At 42.7% G+C, this 23,065-nt stretch overlaps 1 protein-coding gene across 1 annotated transcript in view; it reads right to left on the reverse strand.

Moving 5' to 3' along the window:
- The window catches only part of gabrr2a (gamma-aminobutyric acid type A receptor subunit rho2a), a gene marked incomplete at its 3' end in the record, with an annotated part of 128,463 nt that overhangs the window by 26,206 nt on the left and 79,192 nt on the right, over nucleotides 1–23,065 (reverse strand). Inside the window, exons 6-7 of the mRNA XM_080751419.1 lie at nucleotides 20,426–20,566; nucleotides 5,393–5,545 (exon numbers count right to left, since the gene is read on the reverse strand). Coding sequence (XP_080607545.1) covers nucleotides 5,393–5,545; nucleotides 20,426–20,566 — 294 coding nt within the window. The remainder of the gene's footprint in view (nucleotides 1–5,392; nucleotides 5,546–20,425; nucleotides 20,567–23,065) is intronic.

Genomic DNA, 23,065 nt, shown 5'->3' on the forward strand with positions numbered 1-23,065 from the left:
TACTTGATCCTACTACAGCGTCACACAATAGCATCAATAGTAGCAGATCAGCTTGTCGATCTACTACAGTTTTGGACATATGAGGTTTCCACCCGAATGAGGCGATGTATTACTTTACTTTACAGCAGTGGTTCTCAACCTTTTCAGGCCGCGACCCTCAAAATAATCATATTTTAAACTGGGGACCCCCCCCCCCCCCCAACCTGACGAGCACTAAGAGTTGAGGCATTACATTTTGTATAACACGGTTCTATTGTGAAAATAGCAGATCTACATGCTCACAACGGTTGTGAGCATGTAGATCTGCTATTTTCACATTTCTGCCTCTAATGTTTGACAATTTGGCCAATGTTTAATTTGTCATTTTAGAGGTATTAAAAGTCCTTAAATCGTCACTTTAGAAATGTGCAGATACCCTCTATACATTAAACTTCATGTTGGTTTGTTTACTGTTGAGTGAGAAAACAATGTTTCACATTAAGCTAATCATCTGGGGACCCCACAAAATAATTTGGGGTCCCCCCCTGATGGTCCCGACCCACAGGTTGAGAACCACTGCTGTACAGCACCTAACATTGATGTCATATTATGGCTCACGAATATGTAAATCTCTCCCCCTAAGATACGCTAGTCTGTCCTAAAGTTTCCTTTAGGACGGAATGAAAATAACTTTATTTAAAAGGTTTAAACTGAAGTGATATGAATAATACATTACATATTCATACGTTCTGAATATTATCAAAGTATTCTGGGACAAGCATGGACTTCTGTCACAGCACCCCAGGGTGCCACGGCACCCACATTGAGAAACCCTGGTGTAATTGAGTAAAGACTTTAACGCCACTACTAGGGCTGGATTTTTAGTTATTGCGGTAATAAGTCACTGTTTACTGACAGTATGGCGCAGGGCCGTTTTTAGCTATAGGCGGTATAGGCGGTCGCCTAGAGCGCCATCCTAGAGGGGGCGCCGAGGGGGCGCCGAGGGGGCGCTAAAATGGAGGGAGTGGACCCAAACCAGCCCAAAACCGGCCCAAAACCGACTAAATTCACGGCAAAACCCGCGCGCGCAGGAGTGGGGGGGCGCATTCGAGAGAGCTCGCCTAGAGCGCCGATTAGACACGCTACGGCCCTGGTATGGCGGTATTGCGGTATCTCAATAATAGCCTTTTAAAAGACTAAAGGCTCTTTTCCACCGGCAGCGATAACGATGACGATAACGATTTAAAAAAGTGGGTTTTCAATTGAAGTGGATCGGCAGCAACCACCCAACACCGATAAAGACAACGATAGCCGACAACTACATCGTTAGGATCAACAACGATGTGGTTAAGATCACAGTGATGTGGAACTGGGTCTCTGACAAACAGCTCGCGATGCGCTCTGTGCGAGCGGCTGTTGATTGGTGCCTCTTCACATTGATGTCCGATAACTTCATCGGACATCAATGTGAAGGCATAATTATCGCTGTGATATTTTATGGCTATCGTCATCGTTATCGCTGCCGGTGGAAAAGGGCCTTTAGAAGCGGTCACATACACTGTAGGCAAAGTGCCAATATTTATTTTAGGACACAGAGTATATGGAAACCAACATTTCGCCAGCAAACTGCCTTCTTCAGGGTATAGAGTGTTGCGGTATCTTCCTAAAAAATTGTTTTGAATGGAATAAATTCATACATTTTAAATACGTTTAAATAAAAAATATTAAAAATAATTGTGGTATAATCACGGTTATGAACTCAACGCGCAGTATGCATTACACAAACGCTGTATGGTGGTATTGCGATCAGTGGCGTCAGTTCAGAAAAAGCTAAGGTATGGCAACATGACTGGTGTCACACCATAAGCGTAAGCGACGTGATGCGTTGGGAGCCTGTATATCTGCTATTTCACTATTTTGGGTACCTTTGTTTTCAATGTTCTGGATAGATGTATACATTTCAATACAACAATGCGTACATATAAAAAAAGTTTTTCTAAAACAGACAGACACACTTTGACTTGAAATCGAGTAATATTAGACTATAGGACTATCCTTTGACTGAGTACTAAAGTACTATTGAGCACCACTGACAAATAATAATCCATTTATCTCTGAAGATATTTGCTTCTAGAAGATACTAAACTGAATGAAGTCAAAACAGACTAAAGAAGTGGTTTCCAAAACGTTTTTAGCCTTTGAAATGTGTGATGTCTCCTCAGGACCCAAACCATTGAAAATAGCAGATCCCTTCAAGCAAAGATTGTCTAGTTTCCACTTCCGCTTAAAAGTTGCACTTGTGGAACTTTAATTGTTAAAACGTAATGCTTCTGAAGATTAAGAATAGGTTGAATTTTTTTTAAACAAAATCTCCCAAATTCTGCAGAGCTTTGTAGCTTGTAGCTTCAGTTTGGTTCCATTTCTTTCTCTCCACATTATGAATTATGAATCCTGGAAATGAGGCCATTGGGGGGGGTTACACAATAATCTCACCCCTAGAACTGAAAAACAAAACTCAACGGGGAGGAAGACAGCTATGAGAAAAAAACAAATTTATAAGAGAATCCCCATGGGGAAAAGCGAGTGAGTGTGCAGGCAAGGGTGTGTGTGTGTGTGTGTGTGTGTGTGTGTGTGTGTGTGTGTGTGTGTGTGTGTGTGTGTGTGTGTGTGTGCCTGCGTTTTACACAACCTGTTGGTCGGGACCCCCAGGGAGGGTCCCCAGGTGATTGATAACTTAATGTGCAATGTTGTTTTCTCACTCAACAGTAAACAAACCAACATAAAGTTTAAGTCTATAGAGGGTATCTGCACATTTCTAAAGTGACATTTTAAAACTTTTTAATACCTCTAAAATGACAAATTGTCAATATTAGAGGCAGAAATTGTGAAAATAGCCGATTTACATGCTCACAGCGCGAGGCGTTGTGAGCGTTGTGAGCATGTAGATCGGCTATTTTCGCCTAAGGGCGAAAAGCGACCTGGCAATCTGTCTTGGCCATATATGGATTCTGTTAGTGTGGTTCTCCTAAGGTATCTGACATCACTGCGATGTCACCTGTGATGTCACAGTGATGTGTCAGGGGAACCACAGTGTCAGGCGTTACACATACGGTCAAGCTGTGACGGTTCTCATAGTAAACTTGTTCCCTACGGTCGCAACAAAATGTAATTCCTCAACTCTTGTAATTGCTCGTCAGGGTGGGGGTGGGGGTCCCCAGTTCAAATCATAGACTGTACAAAAAATATGGACGGTGCGAAGCCTTTGTTTTCTATGTGGCGAAAATGATGCTTTTTTGTCCCTTGTATGGGTGTCGCCATCATTGTTTGAATGGTACCCCAGGAATCATAAGGAATGCTATTGGCTGCCAACGGTCACATGCAATTGCAGGGATACATGGGAGAATGTGGTCGGAGCCTCCCGAAATACAGCACACGAAGAAGAACACAGCCGGCTGGTATCAGTTTAGTTGGCCACGCCCCCCGCAACTTTATCATAAATTTTAACATAAATGGGACCATATTTGCACAAAACGCATATCGTGACTACTAATTTGAAGCCGAGGCCGAATTGGACCAAATCGCATGGATGAGCCCTGACAGCACATGGTTGGTTCTACAGACTCCAAATTTCACACGCAGATAGCTCAGACCTTTGCCTACGTTCTTAGCTAGGCCTCGACCCGACCCGATCTGCGGTTTTCTGGAACCAATACGAAAGGTTCGGAATCTCCATATGCGGAGTCCTGACTACTAAATTTTGAAGCCAATGGACGCCGAATCCCAATTGGCCCGAATCGCATGGATGAGCCCTGTCAGCACATGGTTGGTGCTACAGACTCCAAATTTCGCACACAGACAGCTCAGACCTTTGCCTATGTTCTTAGCTAGGCCTGGACCCGACCCGATACACAGTTTTTCGGATCCGGCACGAAAGGTTTGGAATCTCCGTATGCGGAGATGACTGACATCGGGCTGTTCCGGAGCAAGCGCTGACTCATTGTGACATCACTTCATAAAAGGCTCTGACATCACATACGCTAGATGACTCAACAAAAAATCTCTCGGAGTGTGGCATAAACTAAAGTCTTTCTTTCTCACTTCGAGGTGAGCAAAGTTCAGGGTGCTCTTCAGAGCGGTTGGGTTCAGGGGAATTAGCGGGCTGTGCCTTTAAGAGAACCAGGTGAATAATGTGGATAAGCCCGGGCAGTTCCCTCTCACGCTAAACTTAAATAATAAAGGGGAATAAGGAGCCCAGGGGCTAGGGAACTCCGGGGCGCTCTGTAAGTAAAGTAAGGAGTTACGAAGGCTCTCACTTGCTCTCACGTCATACGGGCAGTTGACAGGTTGCGTATGGTTACGTATTGAATGTTGAAACCCATATATGGAGACACCCGACACATCTCATTAAGTCTTTGGAATCTCCTTATGCGGAGCTGATTGTTGACATCAGGCTGTTCCGGAGGAAATCGGCGCAAGCGCTGACTCATTGTGACATCACTTCATAAAAGGCTCTGACATCACGTACACCACATGAGTCAATGGGCATAAATAGACACAGGCAAACAGATGGTCAAAACGGGTCCTATGACAACAGGTATAATGGGGTTTGCATTAAAGGGGGAACCGGCACTGTCTGCAACACAGTCGGAGGCACAGACAGATACAGAGATCTCCATAATGGGCATAAAGGGACACAGACAAACAGATACAGAGATCTCCATATGGGCATAAAATGGATGCAGACAGACAGATACAGATATCTCCATATATAGATATCTCCATATATGAGTATAAATGGACACAGGCAAACAGTCAGATGGTCAATACGGGTCCTACAGATAACTCCATATATGGGCATAAATGGACACAGGCAAACAGATGGTCAAAACGGGTCCTACAGAGATCTCCATATATGGGCATAAAATGGACGTAGACAGACAGGTATAATGGGGTTTGCATTAAAGGGCGGGGCATTCATTCCCTATTTACATTGTTCCCGAGTTGGCCACGGCGCCGACTAGACGCGCGGCCGCCCTTTGGGCGGCCGAGCTTCTAGTCATGGTAATTGAAAGGCAGTTTTTCACTAGCGACAGGAGCCAGATGTGTATTAACGTTAGAAAATCAAAGAGGAAAATGAATGGGGTCCAGTGGAGAAAAAATCTTTTTGGTACCTCGCGGGGGGAAAACAGCACAACTAGCGGCCAATCATGGGATCTTTCTCTTCCGGGAAAGCTTCATGAATAATCCAGCCAACAACACCCCTGGTTCAAATATGATTATTTTGGGGGTCCCCGGCCTGATAAGGGAGAACCACTGCCCAGGGGGACACGAGGAGAACATGCACACTCCACACAGAAAGGCGTGATGACACAGTTTTGAGGAACACATGAGGCCGGCCACGGCGCTCACTCACCCAGAGAGACTCTGGCGGGCACGGCCCGGCGGTCGATCCAGAAGGACACCCAGGACAGCATGACCATGAGGGTGGCGGGGAAGTAGGTCTGCAGCAGGAAGAAGAAGATGTGGCGCCGCAGCGTGAAGTTGATGTACAGTCGGTTGTACCAGCCTGGTGAAAACAAACAAACACACAAGTTGATGTACAGACGGTTGTACCAGCCTGGTGGGAAACAAACAAACACACATGTTGATGTGTACAGACAGTTGTACCTCTGCGAAGACAATAACACCAGTAAGACTCCCTAATCGCATACACAAACTTTAGAAGGCAATCATAGCCAATCAGGAGGGAATATGGGAAATGGGACAGATCCATGTTGATGACATGACTTTAGAAATACTGTGTACTGCTTTGCATGGTTTTAGGGCAAAATCTGTAGGAGCAGTGCCCCAAAAATGTGTTTTGCTAAAATCGGCCTGATGGTGGCGCTAGAAGAGGGCCATGCGAGACATCAGTGCTGGAGGTTGTGATTTGCCATCCAAGGGGTGTGTGTGCAAAGTTTGGCATCGATAGGGCCAACGGTGGCAGAGATAATAAGAGTAGGGGCAAAAGTGTGATGCAAAAGTACACAAAAACACAAGGACTCGGATTGGTTTGTTACTCAAAGTGAAAGTAGCAATATCACAGTTTGGAATATAGGGCAGGGTTTCCTGTGTGGGTGCCGGGGCACCCTGGGGTGCCATGATGCCAGTCCAGGGGTGCCTCCGAATAATTTGATAATATTTGGAATTCATCAATATAACTTCACTATGCTTTGTAAAGGTGGTTGCACACTGCTGCGTTTTTCGTTGCGAAATGCGTTTTTCAGGGCAAGGAGAGAGAGAGAGATAGAGAGAGCAAGGGACTGAGTGGTGCGCGAAACGGGCGGCAGTGTGCAAACGTGACTGACATAACGTGAGGTTGATTTTTTATTTGCGGGCTCCGAAATTCACCGACAAATGCAGCAGTGTGCAACCAGCTTAAAACAGACCTGATTTGCTTCTCGCTCTTAGGAGTCTTACTGGTATACTAAACTTTCAAATAACTCTAGTGGAATAAAACATACAGAATTTGACTTCTCAGATTTACTGCAGTGGAGTAGAAAAGTACCTTCTAGCAATGAAAAAAAAAAAAAAAAAAGAATTTGATGCCCGCTTTATTTCATTAATTATTATTTATAACAGCTGGAGGTTTGACAGTTGGCACAGCGCGACAGTTTGTGTTTTTTTTCCATACACACTAAGTACCATGTTAACCCATTCAGAACGGGTACACCTTATTGTGTATCATTATTTTATGCTTTAACTATTGAAAAATAGCAGATATACAAGCTCACAGCGCGGCACCGAGTGCCGTGCTGCGAGCTTGTAGATCTGCTATTTTTGAAAAATTGTGAAAATTAGAATTTTGACCTGATTCTATAAGTGTCTTTTGAATCCTTCTATGACTTTTTGAAAAACGTATGTTTCTATGTCAGCAATCTGGCCGGCCATCATCAAAGAAAAGGTCCTTTTCACTTCAACTGGAGCTCAGTTAGTCTGTTCTTGAGAGACTACTGTGTCAGTGGTTCTCAAACCTTTTCATGTGAAGGACCCTCAAACTGATATCTATTTGGCCACGGACCCCCATCTCAAAATATTTCGTTCCAGGGACCCCCCCCCCCCAGAAGCTAAATTTGAGTTACAAACGTTCGCTTTAAAAATACATATATTCAAAGATTTGCACACATTTTCACGACTTTTTCCAAAAAAATAGCAGATCTACAAGCTCGCAGCGCGGCACTCGGTGCCGCGCTGTGAGCTTGTATATCTGCTATTTTTTCACTAGCTAAAGCATTCAATAATTCTAGGCCCTAAATGGGTTTATGCAGGAGGACCGGACGCACTGTGTTTCAGTGCTCGTACCAAAATGCTCATTTTACAACATCTGTCCCCAGCAGGCTTCCAGAGAACACACAGAAACGCTGTACTGTACATCCTACAAAATACAACTGCCTGCGGGGGGTATTAGTGCGAGTCCTGTATTCAACAAAGTAAATGCAAAGTAAAATAACAAATATTGGTGTCAAATGTATTGTTTTGGTATGAAAGCCAGCATTCTTAACCCATTTAGGCCTAGAATTGTTGAATGCTTTAACCGGTGAAAAATAGCAGATATACAAGCTCGCGAGCTTGTAGATCTGCTATTTTTGAAAAAAGTCGTGCAAATGTGTGCAAATCCTTGAATATATGTATTTTTAAAGCAAACGTTTGTAACTCAAATTTTGCTTCTGGGTGGTCCCTGGAACTAGATATTTTGAGATGGGGGTCCGTGGCCAAATACATATCATTTTGGGGGTCCTTCACATGAAAAGGTTGGAGAACCACTGACATAGTAGTCTCTCAAGAACAGACTAACTGAGCTCCAGTTAAGTGAAAAGGACCTTTTCTTTGACAATGGCTGGCCAGATTGCTGACATAGAAACATAGGGTTTTTCAAAAAACCTTAGAAGGATTCAAAAGACACTTATAGAATCGGGTCAAAATTCTAATTTTCACGATTTTTCAAAAATAGCAGATCTACAAGCTCGCAGTGCGGCACTCGGTGCCGCGCTGGGAGCTTGTAGATCTGCTATTTTTCAATAGTTAAAGCATAAAATAATGATACACAATCCTGTATCATACAAACCAAACCGTGTGTGAATAATAACAATAATCTCAGCACTTGCACAGAAAAAAACAGGTTCAAATCAGGGATAGGATTTAAAAAAAAGAAAAAAAAAAGAAACAATAAATATTCTCCGAGGAGAAAAACCCATCCGCCAGGGGAAGTGACTACCGGTAGCTGACAGTTTTATGGAAGAATGGCAGTTCTTCTGCACACGCAGAGAGAAGTCCATTTTTAGACCAGCGCTGACAACTGCTAATGACTTGAAATCAGGCTCTGCTCCCGTTTCCTTCTGACCTTGATGGGTTTTCCATTTCTTGGACGCTTTTCAGAGTCGGGCGCACAGCAAGACCAAATGTAAAAAAAGATCATTAATGCTACAACCACAATCCTAATTATATTTTATAATTAACCACATGATCCCTGTGCAGTCCCTATTCTGGGGGGGGGGGGGGGGGGGGGGGGTCACGAACATTCAGGGAAAGAAATAGCAAGATCTACTGGGCTCACAATGTGTCACGATGCACAGAACTATGAGCTTGTAGATCAGCTACATACGGCCATGAAGAGATTTGGTGAAGAGGGGAAAAAAAGGAGGGGAATATGAAACATGACATCATCGCAAGAGCTACTGTAAAAGTGTGTCATAGACTCCTACCAAACTGTGGATGTACTCGGCAACAGGAGTGAGTGACTGTTATGTACCCATATGTGGCTCATTCCTCATCCAGACATCTGTCATATAAAAAAACTGGACTTCTGTAACTCTCTCCTCACTGGCCTCTCGGCATGTGCACTTAAGCCTCTCCAACTGATCCAAAATGTCGCGGCACGACTGGTCTTCAACCATCCAAAGTTCTCACATGTCTCCCCCATTCTCCGCTCCGTACAGAATACAAAACACTGATGCTGACCGTCAAAGCAGCCAAAGGTATGGCACCTCCATACCTCCAAAACCTGATCAACCCCTATATCCCCGCCCGTTCACTCAGATCAGCCAACACAGGGATGCTGACAGAACCCTCGCTAAAAACCCTCCTGGCCCCCAAACTGTGGAATAATCTCCCTGTCGCACTTAGGACGACTGACTCACTCCATAGCTTCCGACGTGGCCTGAAGACTCACCTCTTCAGACCGTGGCACTCGCCTACCCTCAATGACCATACATGAAAGCTAGATAGAATTCTTAAAGCTGTACTGTGGAAGCTGCTCAACTAGTGGTCAGTAGCGGTATTGCTTTTTTCGGCCCATTTTCGCCGCGGACCTCCGGAACGGGGGTCCGCGGACCACCGCGGCCGCCGCGACCCCCGCGACCGCCTCCGCCTCGCCGATACGAATCCATAGAGCCGTCTCCCGTCATTTTAGACCAGGATTGAGGGAGTAGCATGCAAGATTCCTTCACCAATGTAAACACAGTTGCTAAGGGAAGCTATTTTCTGAAGAGACAGCAAGACTTGCTGTGATTGGCCGGTGGTGTATGATCGGCGCTGTGATTGGCCGGTAGTGTATCATGTGGGAGATGACATCATTTTGCCGGGAAATTCTCCCCCCCTCACAACTCATAGAAAACATATAAAGAGAAGGCTTCAGAAGCTGAAAATAACAGAGTGGGGGTTCTAAAACTTTAGCGATTTAACAGTTAGGACAATTTTAAGATTTGTTTTATAAAAAAGGTTACATAGTATAACTTTAAGTTTTATATAAAGTTTGTTACTAGATTGATAGTTCTATGCAATTGATGCATTGATGTTGATGTATTGATGTATTACCTTGCTCATTGTAAGTCGCTCTGGATTATTAAGAGCGTCTGCTAAATGCCTAAACTGTAAGCTGTAAAGCTGCAGATCTCACATTTTCATGATTCTTAAAAAACAAATCTAAAATAGCAGATGTATAGCCTTGCGTCACGTTGTGCCACGCTGAGAGCTTGTACATCAGCTATTTTTTGAAAAGCCAACTCTTTCCAAGCTTTTAATGGTCAGCTTGTTGATCGGCTGTTTTCTGCTAAGGCTTTCGCCACACTACGGATGCTGCATGGGGTTTAAATGGTTAAGCTCTATTTTCAGCCCTTTTTCCCCCCCTCCCATGCATGCACTGCTTTGCAATTATATTTCCTGTCCAATAAGTGGCCTTTGGTGTTCAAATGGCAGTGTAGACAGGTGTGAAAAGGTCTCTACAATCTTTTTCATCTTTCATCTTGAGAATGAAACAACACAAGGGACAAGCTGTTTAGTAATCCTTACAAATTCTACTGAGAGCCTACAGCAGCGTTCCCCAATAGGCGGCCCGCGGTATAAGAGCAGCAACGAAACTAGTATATCGTCGTTGTCGGGTGGAAACCTTGTATCTCCAAATTTGTACGTTCTTTCGCAAATCTTACAAGGCCATCGCACAAAAGTAGTGAAAACAGCAGATCTACAAGCACACAACGCCAAGATCGGCTGTTTTCACTAGTTTAAATCATTTTTAAAATGATAAATTCAAAACGAACGGTTTTGGACATACAAGATTTTCACCCGACAACGACGAAAACTGTCGCTGGAGTAGCGGGAACGCCGCTGTCGCCCCCTGCAATGTTGTGGCCCTCGGCTTGGTACCCTAGACATAATTCAGGCCTTGGGGAAAACTAATTGGGGAACCCTGGCCTACAGTATATAGCCCAGGTTAATTCATCACTCAAAATTGATTACTTAACGCTTCCAGTGCCAGCCCAAGAATGCCAGACTTTCTCCCATAGGGGACTGCATTAGCATCCGGGGACTCACGTTGCAGTGACGCGCGTGCTCACGTTCGTGCACGTCATGGAAAGGTCCCGGATGATAATGCTAACAGAATAGCTATTCCCATTTTGTCATTTTAAAGATCATTTTTCGGCGATTTCGCCGTAAATAAACCTCGCGCCACATCCCTAAAAACACAATCCAGAGATATGGGCCTCCAAAGATGTGGTTTTTCATTGGATTCGGCGGCGATTCGCGGCGCCGTTCGCGGCTAACGGCCGGCATGGCGACCCCCGGATTTGGGACACTGGATTTTAAATTTAGGCTCGGGCTTCAGAAGGCCTCGGATCATTTTATTCATTTCATTAAAAAAGCCGAACATGTTCGGGATAGGCACACTGGACTACGTTCCGGAAGCGGCGCTGAACATTTGGTGAACATTGGGGGGCTCAAAAATGTATTTTAAACCATTTTTAATGGAATATATCGTCGGACCATGTAAAATGGCTAGCTGGCTAGCGTAGGACGAGCCAGGACCACCCACGACTCTACAAGCAGCTCAGGGTAAGTCAATTAATAAAACAAATTGTATTGGATTGAAATAAAGCCGAACATGTTCAGGATAGGCACAGAATGAGTTAAATGTATAGATGTGCCATTTCAAAACTTCACATGTCCTGCCATTGGCAAGACAGTAGGGCCCTATTATGAACCAGGTCTTATGCCTTATGCCTTAACTTCTTTGCCTTTTTTTACTATTTTGTTTTTTAAATATTTCAAATAGCTGATCTGCAAGTTCACAACGTGCAGATGTAGATCAGCATTTGAAGTATTTAAAAATGTTTTTCAAAATAGTGAAAAAAAAGGTAAAGAAGTTAAGGCATAAGGCATAAGACCTGGATCATAATAGGGCCCCTAGATCTTCAAAGGATTTGCAGAACATTGAGCTTGTAGATCAGCTATTGTTGCTATTTTTTAGGACCTTCTCTGACTTTGAAGTTTAAATCTAAAGGTGGATTCTGCTTTTCAATGGGAATGGAGTGGTTTCTTGCCATTTGCGAGTTTCTCCATAAAAAATAAAAATGCATTAAAAAACGCCAGAGAAAGAAAAAATGCATTTGCAGAACATTTTTAGGAAAAGAGCATTGAATCCTGAAGAGTTGGAACGGCACATCTGCCGCCTGGGCCCAGACCTGTGGCTTCGCGCTGTAATGTCTTGTTTGGAGTTGGAGATGTTAAGATTCTCAATTGCCGGCTCTGAAAAGAAATTCTATAAAACCTGGAGCCCTTTTATGATGTTCTACCATAATACTCAAACGGCGTAGTGTGGCGCTTGCCGGCTCCAGCCAACCCAACACGCAACAAGCTTTTATCATGTACTATACCTCTTTCTTGCTTTTGATGTTTCTGGGGAATAGCTCCTAATTAGACTGAATTAGACTGAATTTCTAACAAGGTACAGGAAGGATTTGTGAGGAAAGATGAAGACAGCAGTGGAGTTGTTCCTTGGTGTTGTTCCTTTATTGACAGAGTATCAGTTCCATGAGTTGCTGGAGCAGGAGCTCCCAACCTTCCCAACAGTCCTCCGCCGTTCAACATTTAGTCACTTTAAGTACAGTTCAGATCAAACAAAGAGGAGGGGTCATAAACCCCTAGGTCATCTAATCAGCTGTCTCCGATCTTACAAAAGAATGGCTTGGTGATGCCCTGTGGTTATCCCTGCCTGTGGGCATGGGGGAGGTATACTGTAGGCACAGTTTATGACCTGCCTCTCAACCTCGTATCAGATATTTTTTAACTCCAAGCAAATGTGATGTAAATGCCTCTTAACATAATGTCTACTTTAATATTCAATGTGTATATGTCTCACGTATATAAACCAAAACCCTTAAAACCATGTGTTTGCATCTTACAATTTAAAAGAGTGTAAACCTTAATTAGTACTGTGCTAAAACGATCTACAGTATGTAAAAGAGGACAGGGGCTGAGACCCCAAAGCCTGCCTCCAGCTAGATGAGAATTCCGACACCTAAGCAAGCCTCAAAGGGTTTAAAATAGAATGAGCCCTTTGTCATCCCTGCTTGCCACTACAGGTGGTCACTCAATCAAGAGACCAGATCTAAATACAGAGTAACACAAATACCCTTAAAGTTTGAGGGCGCAGCCAGCCTTTTGTTGGTCTGACTGGTCAATTTACGTTTAGATTATAATACTTGATATTATGACAAATTATTATGCGTTATTGTCTGATCAGATATACTTCACTTTCTTTCTCTCTTCTTTCCTATACCTATCTTATTGTTTGTTTATCGATTTTGATGTTCGACCGTCCTGGGGATTGAGGGTGGGAGGGGGGAGGGGGGATAGGGGATGGGTTTTATTCAATCTCATTATAATGCACATTGATTTCTACATGTGATGTATACGTCTATTCGAGACTGTCTACCCACACGGAAAGAAAATATATGTACATATATTTTTTTTATATATGCCACATATATGTATAAACATATATGCACATAACCCAAAATTGGCGCCTATATGTACATACATGTGCATATATATACATATATGTTCATATATGTCCAGCACATATATGGCCATATATATCACATATATGCCACACATATATGTACATGTAAGCAGCCCATATATGGGCATATATGCCGCTCATATACATGCGTGTATGCCACACATATATGTGACGCTACATTCACATATATGTGTGGCATACATGTACATATATGTGTTAAATGATACACATACCATACTCTCTATATATACCTACAGGAATACAAAATAAACTAGACCAGGTCAACCTGGTTGTGCCAGACCCCGGTTCTGCCAACCCTCTGGGCCTATAAATTTAATGGTACATTTATAGGCTGTCTGTCCCTTTATAGGCTGTCTGTCCCTCCCTCATGTCATCATCATTTGTGACATCATTGTCTTATGTAGCCTTATGTAGGCCGACCCTCTGGGTCTGGCGGTCAACCTGGTTGTGCCAGACCCCGGTTCTGCCAACCCCCTGTCTGTCATCATCATTTATGACATCATGCCTTTTGTAGGCATGTCATCATCATGTCATCATCATATATACCCTTTATATAGAAAAGGGACAGACCGACATTTGCTTATGTTGGCCTACCCATTTCATGGGTCTGGCAAACACACAATCTTGAAGTCATTATTAGCATTTATTCACATACAAGCAAAACTCAACTGACACTGATACTGTATGTTCCATTTGAAAACTGAACTGACGACATATCGACTGCTGTAGCCTGGCACATTAATGGCCACACATTGTGTGTGTGTGTGTGTGTGTGTGTGTGTGTGTGTGTGTGTGTGTGTGTGTGTGTGTGTGTGTGTGTGTGTGTGTGTGTGTGTGTGTGTGTGTGGCATTTTGTGTGGGCAGTAATTAACATACAGGCACATACTTACAGAGAATGCAAAATGTCCATTGGTCAGTGCAAAAAAGCAGAAGTGACATGGGCTGGACTCTCAGCAAAGCCGCGGAACAGTCAGTAACAATTATTCCAGTTAAGTTACAGTTGTCCAAACGACCGCAGTGTCTCTCATTGTATAACATTCACAAAGGACTTTCCCAGTCTCTCACATCTCAGTCCTGGGTAGATGAATCTATCGGATCCTCTGTCTATCCAAGGAAGGTGGAGGGGGTGGGAGGATTTCTTCAAGTTTGTATCCAGCTTTCTAGCCATTTGCACCCTGGTCAATCCTCCACCCCTACAAGGAGAACCCAACAACGGAGCTCGCCTTCCTCACCAGTCTGTTGAGTTGAAGGTGTCACTCGCTCAGTTCCTCCCCAGCACGTTATTCCACATTAATAAAAAAAATAAACTGCCATAACAGTTTGGTGGCTAAACGATCCCAGTCTTCTCAGGAAGAACAGCCTGCTCTTCCCCTTGCGGTGAATCACCTCAGCGTTGTCCAACCAGTCTTGATGTTTCCACCGATACTGCCTTCCATCCAGCTTCGGTGCTGTACCTTAAGATTGGAGACAGAGAAGATTAAATTAGCTATAATGGCACATTAAACATGTTTTCCCCTCGCCCATATAGAACCTCTGCTGCATACTGTTATGCACCGCGGGATGGAAAATCATACTCTGGGAGCATGGAACTACCTTTACTTTTTGGATAGAACCTCTACCTCGGCGTGGAGGCATTCTACTGCAGCCCAGGGATATCCACATAGGACCTCATCTCGAGGAGCACAACGGTATGCAGCGGAGGGTGAGGTTCTATATGGGGCTGTTTTCCCCATGTTCGGTCCTTTGCTCAGTCAGTGGGGGATGTTACAATATTACATTAAAAACTATTTGACTAGACTGGGAGACTCACCACTGCAACATCAAGTTGAAGCTGGGCTGCATTTCTTAACTAACTACTGCACAATGTATCAGACACATATTTCCCACATAACCAATGCAATGGTGACATCATACTGTATATCTGAATATACTTCACAAAACCCACAAGTCAAGTGTAAGATAAACTTACTTTGAATCTTTTCCACTTGGGTGGGGTCCAGCATATGTTTGCCCTCGAGCTCTGGAACAACACCATGCCTCCCTGTGACAACTGCATCCTTCCAGTTCTTCAGTTGTGAAGAATTTGTCAAACAGCTGGTGAGACAGGCGACTGCAGTCCTTCTTAGCACTGTGGTGAATGGCTGCCTGTTCCAACAAGAACACAGAGTCCACAGCCAGTGAACAGAGATTCCATGATTAACACATTTCACAAAGTTTCTGCTCTTCAAGTGGACCATGGAAACAGACCATTGTGAGATCTAATTATAGGCCTGGTTTACACTGGCAGCCAAACCCAGCCTGAATCAGATCTGTGTCACATCCGGGTTGGAATCTGATTGGTTCCATGTGACCATTTAATCCAATCGGATTCCAATCTGAGGCTGGATTTGACTGCCAGTGTAAAGCAGGCCTAAAGGAAACTTCATGTTCTAGCTCTAACAGATCACAAAGCGTAGTATGGGATATAGTTAAGATAGTTAATCTTCTCACTGTAGTGTGAAATGTAAATTGAACATGTTCGTCTACCTCCCAAATTTTTACCTGGACTATAATCGTATCATCAAAAATGTAAAATCCATAATACATTTATACATACCTGGATATAGCTCTTGCACCTCAATGGCCAACACCTAAACTTTTCACATTGGATCTGCCATCTCCATGTCCCCAACCATCTCAACAAGTCCCTGTAGAGCTTGCAGGTGTTCAATGCCTGGAATGAAGAGGAACAAATATTATGACAATCCCAACATATTCAAAGGTTGAGTAACAACAAATAAGTGTTAAATAGCGCTTTATTCTGATAACAGTCATTGCTATGCCATTGCTATGGAATATTTCTTTTCTCAGTAGCAGGGATTGTCATGTTCAACGGCAACCTTCTCTCCCCATCTCTCCAGTAAACAGAAAATGTAAAGTTTCAAGTGAGACAAAGAAATGAGCTGACATAATTGACAACTGCAACACTATGCTTCATTTTTTGTGAATGGTGGGTGACCCAGCCAGGGTAGGGGATATTTATAACAACACACCTGGGGGTCTAGAGTAACTTAAAGAGATATTCCAATTTCAAAATGACTTTTTGTCATTTTAGCATCTAATCAGGCTTTTGGGAACACCCAGGACAGTTTTTGAATTTCTTCATTCAGTATTTAGATTTAGATTTAGAAGCAGACACATATCACAGGGCAGTCGCTGATTACAGATGAGCATGGTCATCGCATAATTTCACAAAAGTATAGTTTTAAGGGTGAATATTAGGGACAGTACAGTGAGCCATCTTAAACTTTAATAGAACTGTAACCTTACCTAGATAAACTTCAAAAGGTGGTCAATGGCTTGTCGGGCTGAGAGCTTTCCTGGTCTCTTGTTGCGGCCTTGAGGTGAGGGTGGCATCTGGTGGATAAGGCAAGATGGAGGACATTTCACTGTCCCATCCTGAAAATACAAGGGTGGGGGAAACAAAGACATTTTTACTAAAATATGTTTACATTTTGGTTTCAAAACCAATTCCCTCTTCCATTAGTATTATTCCTTTAATTCCAGCGTACCATTTTCCAGTTCTTCTGTTGTGGATTCAGCGTTATGAAGCAGATCTACATGGTCGCCTGTTTGGTTGAGTCCACAGCTTTGTTCAAGGACTTACTGCATGTGCATGTAGTGAGTAAGTAGGCCACTTCTGCAGCGATGTCATCACCAAACATCAGACTGAAATCCTGTATCTGCAGACAGGATGGAATACAGACGACATGGCATACATTTTAATGGGTTCACCCTATGACCAGGGATGTGATCTGTTTAAAGTAATTTTTCATTTCAGTTTGATTTTAAGGCATGACAGTTTAAGAGCGACATACCATTACTGCGATGTCAAGAAATCTTGTAAAGGTGGTGAATATTTCAGAGGACTTCACTGGGTCATGAACCATTGTTTGGCGATGGGTGAAGGTCTGTTTCATCTTCTCCTTGACCATCATCAGTGCGATGCCCTCAAGACACTGGGTTTCTGTCGTTAGCTGAAGAAACCCACTCCCATATACTGGATTGTAATACTGCTCCTAAAAAACAAGAACGTGTTTTATTTTTTCTCCTTAAAAAACTAAACACATGCCCTTGTCTGGAGAATTGCTAAAGTCAGATCAACAGGTCTGATATCTGTGGCGATCAACTTGTTGGGGTTAGGAGAAAGGGTCAGCATATAGAAAATGTGTTGAAATTTAGTTTAAATCGCACTCTTGTCTTTTTGAGCAATTCCAGGAGTGAGGAGTAAAGAAGTTAGACTTGTATTATGTACTTACATAGCCCAAAGTGCCCTGGGGATCGGCCAGGTATGGAAACAAGGCAATGATTTGCGTAGTCCTCTTTATCACGCCTTGAAGGACTCTTCCTACAGTGCACACACACACACACACACCAATTTGATTCCAGAAATTAAATTAAATGATCTGACACATGATGATGGATCAAGCACATGCCTCCTTTGAGTGTCAGATGTGTGTCATTTTGTCTGGCTAGTGTCAGTGGTGTTAACATCAGCTCCACTATAAGATCTAATATCAAAAGTAAACAACACTAAATAAGAACTGGTCAAACATTGGCCAAATTGTCAGCTGATATAAGAAAGAGGCAACAAATGTGAAAATAGCAGATCTACAAGCTCACTGCATTCCAAGTGCTTGGTGGGTGGAGGGTCCCCAGTTAAAATTTGAATATTTTGGGAGGTCCCCATGCAGTTCAAATGTGATTATTTTGGGGGCTTGCATGGCTAACAGTCAACAACAGATTAAAATGTCAAGGTCTCCCCTTAACTCTAACAGTGTACAAATGGAACCAAATTAACCTGTTAGGGGTTGTTTGATTCCATTTGTACACTCTCTGCTACCATTGAACAACTAGCAAATTGTCATAGCTATGTTAGCTACAAACAACACATGCTGCTAACATGGAACAGTTGCTAACTAATGTTAGCTTTGTTAGCCACACATACTACAGTACACAGCAAAGCATTGATAACACTAAACAAAATAACTGCCACTTCTATCAAAAGGGCATAGTATAAGCTATTCAACACAGTTGGAACATTCAGTTCCTTTAGGATGTATTGTAATAACTTTAGCATCAGCTAGCGTTAGCATTAGCTTTGTATTTGTCTACTGGTTAGCATGGGCCCTTCAGGAAAAACCACAGACAAAAACACCACAGACAACATTCTTAACAAACATGTAACAGTTACATTATCCAGTGGTTATGTATTGTTTAAATTTCACCTACCAAAAGGAGATATAAATGTAGTCCATCAGAGAGCCTTCAGCCTGCACTCACTGGCAGTGGCAGACTGGCAGTGAGTCACTGAAAGCAATTCAAACAAACCGGTTCAATCCAGTTTCAGTCTGCTGCAAGGCAGAGCACTGTCAAAGCACTGTGTGATGTCACTGGTCTAACCAAGTTTGGGCACTTAACCCTATAACTGCTGATGCAACAATGCATTGTTTCTCATGTGATGAACAACACTTACTGTATGCAAAGATTATATTAGATAATAAATTGATTGATAATGATAATAACAATAATTATTACACCTATTATAATTATAATACATACTATATCATTTTAATAATATAATTAATAGCCTATAATTATATTAATAAATCTGTATTATACATAATTAGTTTTATATAAAAAAAATTTGGACGGCATCAATTATATATTTTTTCAGATAAAATATACTTATTCTGACTTGATTTTTTACATTGAGTCCGATGTAGTTGGTCCCGTCGCGTGAAAATGCTGGCTGTCCGTCACGTCACACTTTTCCCCAACTCATATCTCTGCCACCGATGCCCCAATCCATGCCAAACTTTGCACACACAGTCCTTGCCTGGCAAACCACAACCTCCACCCCTCCCAGGACCCCCGGAGCTCCAGGGGCCCCCTGTTCCAGCTTCCAAAAAGTGCAAAAATGACCCCAACAGGGCTGCTCATGGGGAATTCCCGGGGGGCCACCGACTCCAGCTGCTCCAGAACAGATCCAAAAGTGATTGCACCCCCTAGTGAGGCACCCCCTACACTGCAGTGCACATAAAATGCCGTAACTAGGCCTAGGAGCGACCGGGAGAGCCGGGGCCGGTATCCACGCGTCCACCTCGGTGGCGCGGAAACAGCCATTCGTAGACCGCCACCTAGTGGTGGACCCCTGCCACTGCAGCACGCTAAAAAGGCCATAAGTCGGCCCCCCAGCAACCGGGGTGACCTGCAGTACTATGATAAATTGTGTTATATTAAACTTATATGCACATTATTTTGCAAATAAAAGTGAGATGTAGGCATTATGTATGGCATGTATGCAAAACTCAGACATATGAGCTATATATATGAGGCATTATGTATGACATATATGCAAAAGGTCATACATATATAAGCATATATATGAGGCATTATGTATGACATGTATGCAAAAGGTCAGACATATATGAGCATATATGAGGCATTATGTATGACATACATGCAAAAGGTCAGACATATATGAACATATATGAGACATTATGGATGACATATATGCAAATATATGACCATGACTATGGCATATATGTGGATATATATAAGCCGTATATGACACATATATGTCTTATATATCCACATATATGCACATATATTATCCTCAATATGGCATATATGCAACATATATGATGCATATATGATCATACATGTGCATATATTTCTTTTCCGTGTGGGTACCCACCTCTGGGCTATTTCCTTTTGAAAATTCAATTCAATAAAAAAGATTTGAAAAGAGAAACGGCACATCTGTATGGGGCAAAAGGCTGTCTCATCTGGTCTATCTCAAACATCTATGATATGTCAGAGGGCAGTCATCTCCATATTTGGGAACAGAATATGGCCACAGACAATTGAATGGCCCCCCTCAATTGAAAATGTTTCATGCTTGGGGATTATGACAAAACTATTGCGAGTATGTAAAATAATTGCAATTAAACGATTATAATAATATAATAATTGTGACAGGCCTAGTAGTAGCCTATGAGAGGTGTAGTAGGCTATAGGAGGTGTAGTAGGCTATATGTAGGATACCTGTGCTGCTGTAGAAGGCCAGGCGGGAGGTGGTGTGGAACTTCTGGATGAGGAACTGGGACAGGGAGATGCGGTCATCCGTGCTCAGCGACTCGTCACCGCTCTTCCAGTAGAGCATCAGGTCCTCGTCTGTGTAGGCGTCTGGAGGGAGAGAGAGTGAGAGACAGAGGGAGAGAGAGAGAGAGAGAGAGAGAGAGAGAGAGAGAGAGAGAGAGAGAGAGAGAGAGAGAGAGAGAGAGAGAGAGAAAGAAAGAGAGAGAGAGAGAGAGAGAGAGAGAGAGAGAGAGAGAGAGAGAGAGAGAGAGAGAGAGAGAGAGAGATTTGTTTCTGACATGGGTAACATATAGGGTAGGGCTGTCACAATTATTACATAATCGTCTAATCGCAATTATTTGAGGTAATCGCAAATTACTTTGCATAATCGTCATAATCGTTGAGACATGTTAATATAGTTTCAAACACTTTCAAAAAGTAGTGGAAATAGCAGATCTACAAGCTCACAACGCGTCGCGATGAGCTTGTTGATCAGCTATTTCCACTATCAATGTTCTTTTTTAAGTATAAAGTTGTCAAATGTGTCAGTCATTTCTTTGTATATTTAGGTTATGTGTCATATCTACCATGTGCAACTTCAAAGCCTACAAGCCAAACAGAAATGTAATTGTCAACGACAAATACGCAATTAAATCGTTAATCGCAATTATTTGAGTGACAATTAATCGCCATGTAAAATGTCATAATCGTGACAGCCCTAATATAGGGTCACAGGAGTCACCGGAGTACAATATCATAACGCCATCATGACGTACATTTGGCTTGCTGGGTTACCTTGATGACTAACTGTCTGGAAAACATAACTTTAATACGTTGTATGCGGGCAGACACCGTCATGGACTTCTTTTGTTTATGGGTCAAGAAAACCAATCTGCCAGGGAGCCTGAAAGGTACAAGACTTCAAGGATGTCTTCATTCATCCAATGAAGTCAGTGTCACAGACGCGAGCCGAGACTGAGGCCAAGCCTGTTCCGTCTGAGGTCATTATAATTCTTTTGCGCTTTTCAAAAGTTTTAATTAGCTTGTTTTTGTCGTTTTTAAGTGGGTCTGCCAGTTGAGATTTTAAGATGACCCAATGTTATTCTCCATAAAGAAAAACTTCTAAGACCCAGGGGATTTTTTGTTGTTGTTATGTGTGATACCAATGATTGATTTGTATGTGCTCTATGGAGCCTCGGTGTGTCTGGAATAAAGTTTCAATTGAATTGAATTCAACATCTTGCTCTGAACATTCCATGTACCCAGTGATGGAAACTAAGTAACTAAGTACATTTACTAGAGTACTGTACTTAAAGGAGGACTTTGCCACTTTTCAACCCATCTTTATAATAGGTCCTCACTAATGTTCATAATAAAATAGCACAATTTTTTTCTACTCAGTCCAAGTCTCTTAGGAGAGCTGTGGGAAGTTCAGAAATCCATCGTCTTGTGACATCATCATTTTCAAAAATAAAAATAAAAAGTAATCAATATTTTTGAAAATAAATATTTCGATTTTTATTATCACGAGAACAATGGCTTCCACTTTAACATTGCAACTTTTTCAGGAGTAGAAAGCCTGCATTTTCTATTAGCTTGGATTCCCAATCGATGATGTCACAAGACGATGGGTTTCTGACCTGCCCACAGCCCTCCTCTGATTTTTTAGTGAGGACCAATTATATGAAGATAGGTTGAAAAGTGGTGAAGTACTCCTTTAAGTACAGTTAGTTTCTTTCTTTTTATTTATTTATAGGGAAATATCGTAGCCTACTCCACTACACTTATTTGACAGTTTTAGTTAAACGCTACATTACGGATTTATATATCTTTTATTATTACAAAACATACAGTACACCGATCTAAAAGCTCACGGCGCGTCGTGATGCGACGCAAGCTTGTAGATCGTCTATTTTGGAAAATTAAAAACCTACAAATTTGGAAAAAAATGAGTTGACTCAAGTTTCAAATATAAGGACTCTTAAACATTCCTACACTGTGGTATTGGTACTTTTAACAGAAGTAGAAAAAGATAACTTTTTCCACCGTTGCCCTCAAACTCAAACCTCAAATCCCACGATTTTGTAACCCATTTTTCACCCGGTGTCAATTATCTAATGTAATCCTGGGCGCTACACTCCCTCTGCCAACCTGGGGAGAGCAACGGACTGACCTCATCCTTCCTTCTATGCATGAGGAGTCCAAGTTGCTTCTTTTCACCTGACAGGGGGGAGTTTTCCCCTGGTTGGACGTAGCACGTGGAAGGAACACGTTATTCCAACCAGTTCCTTTCCCCTCCATCAGGCATTATAGAGACCAGGATTACTGCATGTTTTTTTGTGAGGGTACCTACCCTAGGAGATACGGGGAGAACATGCAAACTCCACACGGAAAGGCCCTTTTGCCAACACCTAGGGTATGGGCACTGGTGACGTGGAGGAGAGAACACGCCCCCCAGCGGCCACAGCGTCCACGGCAGGAATCGAACCCAGGACCTTCTAGCTGTAAGGCGACAGCACTGCGCCACCGTTCCCCCACTTTCAAAAGGATCAAAAGTAGCAGATCTACAAGCTCAGAACGCAGTCACAAAGGCTACTTATCGAGTAG

Source organism: Nannobrachium achirus (assembly GCF_963921795.1).
Source record: "Nannobrachium achirus genome assembly, chromosome: 20".
NCBI lineage: Eukaryota > Metazoa > Chordata > Actinopteri > Myctophiformes > Myctophidae > Nannobrachium > Nannobrachium achirus.